An 11970-nucleotide genomic window follows, 5' to 3' on the forward strand; every position below is an offset into this window, starting at 1 on the left:
ACCAGGGGGCAGACAGGGGTCAGAGGTCAGAACCATAAGAGTAAACCAGGGGCAGACAGGGGTCAGAGGTCAGAACCATAAGAGTGAACCAGGGGCAGACAGGGGTCAGAGGTCAGAACCATAAGAGTAAACCAGGGGTCAGAGGTCAGAACCATAAGAGTAAACCAGGGGCAGACAGGGGTCATAAGTGAGTAAACGGACATGCGCCAAAATGTTCATTTTCATTACAAATTTCTTTTTTTTTTAGAGACAGCACACAATCAACATTACTATAAATGTGCCAGTATTATTATTATTAATGTATATTGTGTAATATTGTGCCAACTGGCGAGTTTTCAACTGCAGTCCCTGGGCAAGAAGGGAAAAGCCATTAAAAACAGGTTAAAAGACGAGTCATCAGAGCAAGACAATCAAATGGTAAAATGGTAAATGGTTGGCATTTATATTGCGCCTTTATCCAAAGCGCTGTACAATTGATGCTTCTCATTCACCCATTCATACACACACTCACACACCAACGGCGATTGGCTGCCATGCAAGGCGTCGACCAGCTCGTCAGGAGCATTTGGGGGTTAGGTGTCTTGTTCAGGGACACTTCGATACAGCCCGGGCGGGGGATCGAACCGGCAACCCTCCGACTGCCAGACGACTGCTCTTACTGCCTGAGCCATGTCGCCACGTATCAAATTAAGCAGCAAACATAAAAGGTTGCACGAATACATCGCAATCAGTCAAAGTCTTACATTTGGGGGGGGGGAATTATTTTACATCTTCACACTTACAAATGCCCCGAAAGATAATGATGATCACTTGTAATTTTATTCCAAAATCCAAGGCGTCATGCTATTTGGGGGCTCAGGGCTGGTATGTCCCATTATTTCTACCCTTCTGTTACTCTGTAAAGGGACTTTGGGGCATTCCACTGTTAAAAGCTCTATACACATAAAATTGTAACAGTGAAATTCATATTTTGTAAAATTCATACCCCCCCCTGTATATCAGAGAGAGGCCAGGACCACACTGAACGAGGCTCTCAATGAATTAGGAAAAACCATGGGTAACGTTTTTCTCTTTGAAGGATGCCCTGGGAGAAGTGCCAGAGAGAACAGTCGCAAGTGGGAAGGTGAGATGGGGAGAGAGAGAGAGAGGGAGGGAGGGAGGGAGGGAGAAGGAGAGGGAGGGAGGGAGAGAGAGCGAGAGAGAGGGGGAGAGAGTGCGAGAGAGAGGTGGAGAGAGAGTGCAAGAGAGAGGGAGAGAGAGAGAGGGAGGGAGGGAGAAGGAGAGAGAGAGAGAGAGAGAGAGAGAGAGGGAGGGAGAGAGAGAGAGAGAAGGGGGGTAAAGCCCCTGGAGCAGCTTTTTCGTTCTCCCTTTTTCATTTAGGGACCAAACTTTGTCTCTCCAGATGAAAGTCAGCAGCCCCTATGTGCCCCAGTAACTAAGCGCTAAACCATGACGCGTGTGCATTTCTCTCCGTGTGTAAAGTGAGCAGCCACCGGGGGGGGTAGGGGAGAGGAGGTTTCCCCACCTCTGTCTGGATCACTCGCACCAGGAAGAGCAGGTGGTAGACCGTCTTGGCGATGGCACCCAGCTGCAGGCAGTGCTCGAGGAAGGACTCCAGAGACGGCTCGATCCTCCTCTGGAGCTTACTCCAGAACAGAGTCAGCTCCCTGAGAGAGGGAGAGAGGGAGGGAGGGAGGGAGAGAGGGAGGGAGGGAGGGGGAGAGAGAGAGAGAGAGAGAGAGGGGGGGGGAAGAAGATGAGAGGGACAGAGAGAGGGAGAAGGCATGTTAAGGAGGCTGAATTCCCTTTGAACCATAAGTAGATTATCTCAAGGTTCTCTCTCTCACATTCCCGTACTTGCGCACACACTTCCACGCTAAATCTCACACGCACTCTCTGACACATGCACGCACGCGCGCACACACGCACACACGCACACACGCACACACGCACACACGCACACACGCACACACGCACACACGCACACACGCACACACACACACTCACCAGGAGCAGTAGATGCTCTCTTGCTGGAGTTGCTGGGTGAGGAAGGTGGTGCAGAGGATGAAGGCCAGGTTCTCCTGCCCCTCTGTCTCCAGGTTACAGATTATTTCCAGCACCTCCTTACCGTCCACTCTGGAGATCTGCCCGCAAAACACACACAAGGTAAACACACTGCAACACACACACATATAAACACACACACACACAGGGTAAACACACCGCAACACACACACGGGGTAAACACACACACACACACACGGGATAAACACACTGCAACACACACACAGGGTAAACACACTACAGCAAAACACAGGGTAAACACACTGCAACACACACACAGGGTAAACACACACACACACACACACACAGGATAAACACACTGCAACACACACACACATACACACACGGGGTAAACACCCAAAACACACACTTCTCCCTGTCTCTCTGCCTCCCTCTCTCTCCCTCCCCCTCCCTCCCTCTCTTTCTGCACCTCTGTCCATTGCTCTTCCCCTGTCCCTCTATCTGAGGTTAACCTGATAACGGGAGGGAAATCGTCAGCCAATCTCTTTATTTCACGTTTCATTCTCTGATCTATATTAACATTAGAATCCTGCAGCACGTACCACCAGCTAGTTATTTTTGTTTCCCGTTCTCAAAACCCTCCCTCTGCTGCAGGACCAAGGAGTGAGAATGTGCCAGGACTACGGTGGCCTCCTTGGACAAATTGGCAGCAGCAGCACAAAAAAAAAAGAAAAAAAGTAGACAAAACCAAATAAGTGCTCACAGCAAACAGTCTGTGGCCTGCAAGGCAAACGAGATTACACAATGCAAACAGGACTCCGCACTCGCAGGGCAAACACAGGTTACACATCGTGCACAAACAGGGCACAACAGGTGCACTCGCTCTGGATTTTGGCGCGTGTACACTGTGGGCCTCTCAATCACTTAACGGGGCAAAGCCTGGGGCCGCATCTACACCAGGGCTCTCCAAACCAGGACCCCATCACCTCACCCCCTGTGACTCAGTCACACAGACACTCTCACTCTCACTCTCACACACACACACACACACACACTCACAGGCCTCACCTCCATGATGGCGTCCTCTCGGGGCAGCATGGCGCACAGCTGCGTGACGTAGATCTGGCGGAAGGTGGTGCGGTTGGCGATGTGGGCGGAGTCGGCGCAGGAGCGGGCCAGCAGCATGGCCTGGGCCATCTCCCCCACCTTCACCAGGTGCTTCACCCGCATCTCCATGAAGCTGTCGCCCTCCAGGGCCAGGAAGGCCTCCACTGTGGGCACATACACACACACACACACACGTCAGTCATGCTCTCTCTCTCTCTCTCACACACACACACACACACGTCAGTCCTCTCTCACTCACACTCACACACGTCAATCATGTTCTCTCTCTCACACACACACACACGCGTCAGTTACGCTCTCTCACACACACACACACACACACACACACGTCAGTTACGCTCTCTCACACACACACACACACACACACACACACACACACGCATCTCCATGAAGCTGTCTCCCTCCAGGGCCAGGAAGGCCTCCACTGTGGGTACACACACACACGTCAGTCACGCTCTCTCTCTCACACACACACACACACACACACACACACACACACACACACACACACACACACACATACAGACACACGCTCTCTCTCACTCCTAAATTTCTATATGTGAATCAGTATGGAACACAAATCGAAAGCTCCAAGATGATACAAAAAGCTCAAAAACACTAAAACTGCATGTGGGCCTTTAAAAATCTATAGAATAGAGTAAGAAAGAAAAAAACATTAACAGCCCACATTAGTCTCCAAGGTTTCATTTTAAAATGTTAAATTTGGCAGACCCCTTTAGCTACAATTACTGCACACACATTACATATCTGACTCGCTCTAAAGACTTCCACATAAAACCCATTAGTGCCGATGGACGTCTTTACTGAAGCAAATCAGCACCTTGCTAAAAAGAAGGGTAAAATGGCAGGGCGGACACACAGAGAACTTTCCAGAAGACAGCAGCAGGAACACTGAGAGAGAAGAGCGATATGAGATGATCTCTTTCGCTGGGTCTGGGAGCCCAGACTAAACGCACTGCCACCTCCAGCCAGCAGAGGTCAGTACAGATCATCTGCAGGGCCTCAGGGTGCCCGACAGAAGTTTTTAACCAATGAGAAATTATAAGGTCTACCAAGTCAGAAAAGCACTTCACAATACGATTAAATCAAGTGAAATGGACCAAATGCTCACACCAATGTGTGTACTAGACCTTATATTATAGTAACTTATATTGCACATTTATATGTCACATGTTACATTTATTTATAGTAGGTACAGTAAAGACATTTCAATTTCCATTAGCTGGCAGGGCACATTAATAACATTACAATTCTTTTGCCATATTTTTATCCAAAGCGACTTGGTTGATTAGACTCAGCAGGGAACCAAAAAAAAAAATATATATATATATATATATATATATATATATATATATATATATATGTTAAATGTACATAAAGGGTGAGTCTTTTACTTAAACTTTCTGGACTCATCTTGAGCAAGAACAGTCTTTCTGATAGGCCACAACCTACTTACCCTCCTCTTGATTGGTGGGTTGACCAGTGAGCAACGCGATGAGGGTGGGGTTACTCCAGGCTCCGCCCTCTCCCAAAATCCGCAGCAGGGCCTGCAGGTCCGTGTTCCCGTGCTGCTGCAAGGTATCGTGGGCCGCCTGGAGCAGGAAACGAGACCGAGACAGGAAGTGACATCAGAGCACGGTCACGGTTAACCCCCCACGCGCCAACGTTCATACTGAACGGCGTGTGCGGGACCTTACGGATTTTTGGAGAGGATTCGGTCTAACGGGGCGCATTAATCAGGGGTTCAGCAGCTACAGTCTCACCACACCGCCAGCTGAAGGAATTCATTCATAAAAAGACTGAATTCATTGAACGACCCTCCTATTCCACCATCCCCTTCCTCCTCAAAGACTATCCTTGCCTCCCTCTCTCTCCCTGCATCTCCCACCCCCTCCATTTCCCTCTCCAACCCCTCTCCATCCCTCTCTCTCCCTCCCCCCTCCCCCATCCCTCTCTCCCTCCCCCCTCCATCCCTCTCTCCCTCCCCCCTCCATCCCTCCTTCCATCCCTCTCCCCCTCTCCAGCTCTCCCTCCTTCCATCCCTCCCCCTCTCTCCCTCCATCCCATCCCTCCCCCTCTCTCCCTCCATCCCATCCCTCCCCCTCTCCCTCCATCCGTCCCCCTCTCTCCCTCCATCCGTCCCTCTCTCTCTCTCCCCCTCTCTCTCTCACCTGTACAGATCTGTGGAACTGCATCCAGGCTTCATATGGGATGGCGTTCTCAGGCACAGAGAGTAAGAGCTCAAAACAGCTCCTAGCGTGAGCACACATGCACACCAATACACACACATATACACACACACACACACCAATACACACAGACGGAGAGATAAGAAAACCCCATTAGTGGTCAAGAAACACAAGTATTACTGTACACCATAATGCTATCAGGCTCAAACACAGCTGATATGACCAACTACAGATCACCCTATCCGCTGCAGAACTGACATGTACGCGGTGGCCTGGATGGTTGCCATGCTAACCCCGCTGGTTACCATAACTAACCTGTCTCCCGCAGTAACGGCGCTCTGGTGTAACGGCGCTCTGGTGTAACGGCGCTCTGGTGTAACGGCGCTCTGGTGTAACGGCGCTCTGGTGTAACGGCGCTCTGTCTCCCGCGGTAACGACGCTCTATCTCCTGGGGTAATGGCGCTCTGTCTCCCGCGGTAACGGCGCTCTGTCTCCCGCGGTAACGTCGCTCTGTCTCCCGCGGTAACGGCGCTCTGGATCCCGTGGTAATGGCGCTCTGGTTCCCGCGGTAACGGCGCTCTGGTGTAACGGCGCTCTGGTGTAACAGCGCTCTGGTGTAACAGCGCTCTGTCTCCCGTGGTAACGCCGCTCTGGTGTAACGGCGCTCTGTCTCCCGCGGTAACGTCGCTCTGTCTCCCGCGGTAACACCGCTGTCTCCCGCGGTAACGGCGCTCTGGTGTAACGGCGCTCTGGTGTATTAGCGCTCTGGTGTAACGGCGCTCTGGTGTAACGGCGCTCTGGTGTAACGTCGATCTGTCTCCCGCGGTAACGGCGCTCTGGTGTAACGGCGCTCTGGTGTAACGGCGCTCTGGTTCCCGCGGTAACGGCGCTCTGGTGTAACGGCGCTCTGTCTCCCGCGGTAACGTCGCTCTGTCTCCCGCGGTAACGGCGCTCTGGTTCCCGTGGTAATGGCGCTCTGGTTCCCGCGGTAACGGCGCTCTGGTGTAACGGCGCTCTGGTGTAACAGCGCTCTGGTGTAACAGCGCTCTGTCTCCCGTGGTAACGCCGCTCTGGTGTAACGGCGCTCTGTCTCCCGCGGTAACGTCGCTCTGTCTCCCGCGGTAACACCGCTGTCTCCCGCGGTAACGGCGCTCTGGTGTAACGGCGCTCTGGTGTATTAGCGCTCTGGTGTAACGGCGCTCTGGTGTAACGGCGCTCTGGTGTAACGTCGATCTGTCTCCCGCGGTAACGGCGCTCTGGTGTAACGGCGCTCTGGTGTAACGGCGCTCTGGTTCCCGCGGTAACGGCGCTCTGGTGTAACGGCGCTCTGGTTCCCGCGGTAACGCCGGGGTTCCAGTAGCCAGGCTCTCGGGGGGTGGACTCACAGGGCCAGTCTCTTCAGGACGAGGGCGACCTTGTCGGACTGTGTGGTCAGGTGGGGGCGGGCGGCCACAAAGCAGGTGATGGACAGGCAGTAGACCTCCAGCAGGGGCAGGCCGTGCTCGATGGAGTTCCTGCTGCCAGCACAGTGCATCAGCGCCTGGGAACACAACACGGAGAGAGGGGGGGATTAGGGGTCCCACCTATCCAGTGTCAACCTGAATATCCTGTTTATAACTATATTCATTCGACACTTTTCTGTTACTGCAACACACCAGAGATTGTCACAGTCAAACACCGCTTACTGGATTCCGCATCAGAAAGACCCGTGATACAATGGAGATGCAACTCCTGTCACCTGTACATTAATTTCCAGCTTCACGTCACTTCACTTTTATCGGTTAAATAGTTTCATCGTGGTTTATATAAGAAACCAAGAGCCCTAATTCAGCAACAACCCCACGCTCAAAGACCTGACTGCGGCCTACATTGCATGGCTAACTTTAACACGGCACTCTTCTGCTGGGCTACTCACAATCTAGTACAACTTTCTTGACCTTCCTTCAGTTTCATGTTGAAATCTTGATGTTGTCGCTCTTTATTATAGCTCTTTTTTACCATAACTTTACTGACGCAGCCTTTGCTGACTGTGGGATCTAAATGGTAAATGGTTGGCATTTATATTGCGCCTTTATCCAAAGCACTGTACAACTGATGCTTCTCATTTACCCATTCATACACACACTCACACACCAACAGTGATTGGCTGCCAACCAGCTCATCAGGAGCATTTGGGGGTTAGGTGTTTTGCTCAGGGACACTTCGACACACCCAGGGGCGGGATCAAACCGGCAACCCCCCCCAACTGCTCTTACTGCCTGAGCCAATGTCACCCTGTTATCTCTCTTCTAGCATGAGACTTAGCAATAACAATGACTACAGATAACTAATACTTTATCATACTTTATCGGACCTGGGTTTTGCAGTTACATTACATGACATTATTGCCATTTGGCAGACGCTCTTATCCAGAGCGATGTACAGTTGATTAGACTAAGCAGGAGACAATTATCCGCTGAAGCAATGCAGGGTTAAGGGCCTTGCTCAAGGGATCTTATTGTGGCTACCACCGACAATTATCTCCCGCCGTTACCTTAACCACTACGCTACAGCCCGCCCCCAATGCTCCAGTGACCTTAGGCATGGCCTTGTAGTACATCGCTCTGGATAGAAGTGTCTGCCACATGAAACACACAGACACAGACACAGACACAGACACACAGACACACAGACACACAGACACAGACACAGACACACAGACACACAGACACAGACACAGACACACACACCTCTACATCAAAAGTGATGCCGGTCCAAACTCGTAGTTTGGGAGACGCATCCGGAGACAAGCTTGGAAATTAAAGAGCGAGACAACTAATCTCAAGAGGAACCGCACACACCTTCCAGCTCTTTTCTTCTGATTCAATTCCAGTGACACGACTCAGTCTGTTGTACACGCTAAAGCGTGTATAAATATAGTCACATTCTTCAAACTGCGTAACACTGTAATGAATATTCTCATCAGTCCATTTGCACTGTGACAATAGTATTGAACAACACAATGCAATAAACTAATGGAGTCATGTAATTATTCCCATCTGATTTGCCCATTAAGTGTCTGAGCTGCAATTCTGTTTTCAGAATTTAAGGCTCATTTGCAACCAAGTGCTGCATAAAATGGCAAGTATAAGTAGCTCGGTACAAAATTAAGTGTTTGTATTTTTCTGCCACATACCAGTTCAGCTAGACCACCGATGGCAAACAGGGGTATTTCCACGGGTGATGGAAGCACCCCCAACACATCCCAAAAAAGGCGGTCCCCCTTCCCCTAATGTATGATGGGACATCACCATGTGTATTTTATCTAGTGTGACCAAAGAAGACCAACGGTCGCATTTCAAGGCATCCATTACATAAAACATGGGCGGCATCTCTCCTGGCCAGGGAACGCCTCGGGATCCCCCAGGAGGAGCTAGAATGCGTTGCTGGGGAGAGGGACGCCTGGAATACCCGGCTTTGCCTACTGCCCCCGCGACCCGACTCCGGATAAGCGGGTGATGATGGATGGATGGATGGATGGATGGCATCTCTTTGGCTCCCTCAGAGAAACAGTAGTACCTTATTTCCCCACTAGATGGTAGAAATGACCCAATGACCCATCTGTGCAGTGCCTTGATCAAATGCAAGATCGTTAAGCCAATCCGCGAACCCACAGAAATCAAACTCCAGTCCTGGAGGGCCGCAGTGTCTAAAGGTTTAACTCCAGTCCTGGAGGGCTGCAGTGTCTGCAGGTTTAACTCCAGTCCTGTAGGGGGCGCTGCAGGTTTAACTCCAGTCCTGGAGGGGGCGCTGTGTCTGTGGGTTACGGGGGGTGTTCTCAGCACCAGTGGTTCAGTTAAGTCATTGATCTGTTAAAAGAATCCACACACATTGTTCAGAAGGCCTTCGTTGGCAGCTGAATGAAAGGGAACCACAGAAACCTGCAATCACTGTGGCCCCCCGGGAATGCAGTTTGACAGCCCTGCCCTAACCTCAGTATTCAGTTTAAATGTCCATCTGGTTTAAATTATACCACAGTCAAACACAGAAGGGCATGTGAGAATGAATAAATAAATACATAACTTGTTTGAGTTTATGATAGAAACCTGAATATAATATATATAATATATTATATATATATAAGTTTTCCATCAAAAAAATTATGCACTCTAATCCAGCACTCCACGGGAAGCCTGCTCTTTCCACCCACGACTGAATTCCAAGCGTGGTTTTCCGGTTTTCCAAAATAAGAGGCAAAAAAAAAAAGGTTTTACCAACTGCCTCATAATTGGACAGTTATTCCTCAAAATATACCCAGGAATCCCACTGCCACCCGCCACAGTCCAGGCGGTTGGCAGAACCAAGAGGCTCCCTGCCCCTGTGGAGCTAGCCTAGCCTAGCTTAGCCTAGCCTAGTGTAGCCAAGCACAGTCTAGCTCAGCCTAGCCTAGCATAGCGTAGCCTAGCGCAGCCGGATAAAGAACAAGACGCGGCAGGCCGAGAGGGATTAAACCCCCGGTGAAATCAGCGCTCGGGTGCCATAAGGACACCTCGCGCTGAGCAGCCGACGGAGGGTCCCCTCCTGAGCCCCGCTCCCGGCTGCGGTTCTTTGTGTCTGACTCACCTGCGTGCCAGCTCACCTGGCCCAGACAGGGGCCGCCCGGGGACCCCCCCGCACACACACACACACACCCAGGGAGGGAGGGCTATATTTAAATCCTCACCTAAACCTGAGAGTGCCTCCTCAGGGGGGCTGTTAGCAGGTCTGCAAACCAGACGGGCGTGTTTTTTTTTGGGTCATAATTTTTTTTTTTTTACCTTTTTTTAATATGCTTCATGTTTACGTTTTTCGATGTCTATGTTTACGAGTCAAATTTTGTACTGAGTGTACTGAGGATTACGCCAAACGGTTACTCGATTCTAAAAACATCGGTTCGAAAGGCCCCACACCCGCAAACGGTGACAAACTCGAGCAGTTCAGATGGCGGGCTTTGAAAAGGCGGTTTTGTGAGGTTCCCACACATCCAGGCCCTGGGGAAGGGAGCGGGGAGCTCGGTCTGAACATCGTTCAGCCAGCGTTCAGCCAGCGTTCAGCCAGCGTTCAGCCAGCGTTCAGCCAGCATTCAGCCAGCATTCAGCCAGCATTCAGCCAGCGTTCAGCCAGCGTTCAGCCTCCGTGCCGCAGACACAATTCTGTTCTGATCTTACACGTTCTCCTCTAGTCAGATTTAGAAAAATCCCATCCATTAACATTCCCGGAATTTAACCGCCGATATTCACTGCAGAGAACAACCTTTGGCGTTTTACATTAATTTTATTTATTTATTCAGCTGGATATGAGCTGTACTGAAACAATGATATAGGACTCACTCCTACCAGTGTCCTACCTGGGAACCTGCAACCTTTTACCGGCCCAATTACCAAAGCATTACACAACCGCCATCCATTCATGATTTACTTTTAATCTGCATTATAAAATTCCCCAAAACGTTATCCACATTATCCAATATCCCAATAATTTGGGTAAAGGAGAGATTCCAAAACCGTGGGTCATGTGTGGGACCTGAATTGAAAGGGCAGTTTTTGAATTTCACACACATCCTGCACCTACTGGGGAAGGGAACAGAACAAAGACCTCGGGGGTCATGTGGGGTTACCTGAAAAAAAAAAATGAAAAAAAAAGAAACATTTGTAGGAGAGGCCATGGTATATCGGTAAGTCGCATAAGCTCGTTTGGCGTGGCACCAGAAGGAAGAAGCGTAAAATAAGCTGTTTACCCCCCTGGTGTACTGGCCCCTGACACGGGAGAGCAGTCTGCGAATGTCCTCCTCACGAGACGCAGGTGTGGACAGGCAACGTCCATCAGACCGACCCGAAGGAGCATCATCTCCCCAGGCAGGCTGCAGTCCTGCTTGAAGCAATTCGCCCCAAATGACCCCCACATCAAAATCAGCACCACCAGCATCCCAGGAGTCCCTCCCCGCCCACGGGCAAACATCGTTTTTATGAGAAAAGGCGGCGGGGAGGGGGGGGGGGTGGTTTATCAGCTCAGAAGATAATCCCAAATTTACACTCCTTAGTCCCGGAATGACTCACGCAGCCGGAGTCGGGCTTTGGCGGGAAGCCGCCTCCGTTGTTTTCCCAGGCAGACGCTCTTATCCAGGTCAGCGGCGGCGCGGAATACAGAGCGGGCGGCCATTCCGGCTCGGAATACAAACGAACGGGGGAGAGGAGCGCGCGCGGCGAACACGGCGCAGGCGGGTAACCCGAGGACAGGCGACTCCGCCGAACCGCCTGCCTCCCCGCGGAGGTATCGTCCGCCATCGGAGCCTGCCGACAGCCGGCCGGGGGGGGGTGGGGGTGGGGGGGGCGGTAGACCGGCACAGGTAACGCACCTGAGACCACATTATCCCAGGGGGTGAGTCTGACACCCGCTCCCCGGTTGACGTATTCCTGGGACGTGAAAGACCGTGAAGACCCCCGGTAGAACACACGGGAAACCCTGCCAGTCCTGTTGTCATGGTAACACTTCTGCTTTCCGCTAGCCTCCCAACATGGAGGGGGGGGGGGGGGGGGGGGGGGGGCAGGTACCAAAACATGACAATGAGCTGGAGGGGAATTGGGACCTA

The 11970-nt window shown here is 51.3% G+C and overlaps 1 protein-coding gene across 1 annotated transcript in view; it reads right to left on the bottom strand.

The window, feature by feature from the left end:
* rlf (RLF zinc finger) overlaps positions 1 to 11970 on the bottom strand; it is a 33197-nt gene that overhangs the window by 6759 nt on the left and 14468 nt on the right. The window contains exons 2-7 of the mRNA XM_061244810.1: positions 6749 to 6903; positions 5346 to 5427; positions 4631 to 4766; positions 3094 to 3296; positions 2008 to 2144; positions 1526 to 1667 (exon numbers count right to left, since the gene is read on the bottom strand). Of these exons, the coding sequence (XP_061100794.1) occupies positions 1526 to 1667; positions 2008 to 2144; positions 3094 to 3296; positions 4631 to 4766; positions 5346 to 5427; positions 6749 to 6903 (855 nt within the window). The remainder of the gene's footprint in view (positions 1 to 1525; positions 1668 to 2007; positions 2145 to 3093; positions 3297 to 4630; positions 4767 to 5345; positions 5428 to 6748; positions 6904 to 11970) is intronic.

The sequence above is a fragment of the Conger conger genome, chromosome 1 (assembly GCF_963514075.1).
Source record: "Conger conger chromosome 1, fConCon1.1, whole genome shotgun sequence".
Classification (NCBI taxonomy): domain Eukaryota; kingdom Metazoa; phylum Chordata; class Actinopteri; order Anguilliformes; family Congridae; genus Conger; species Conger conger.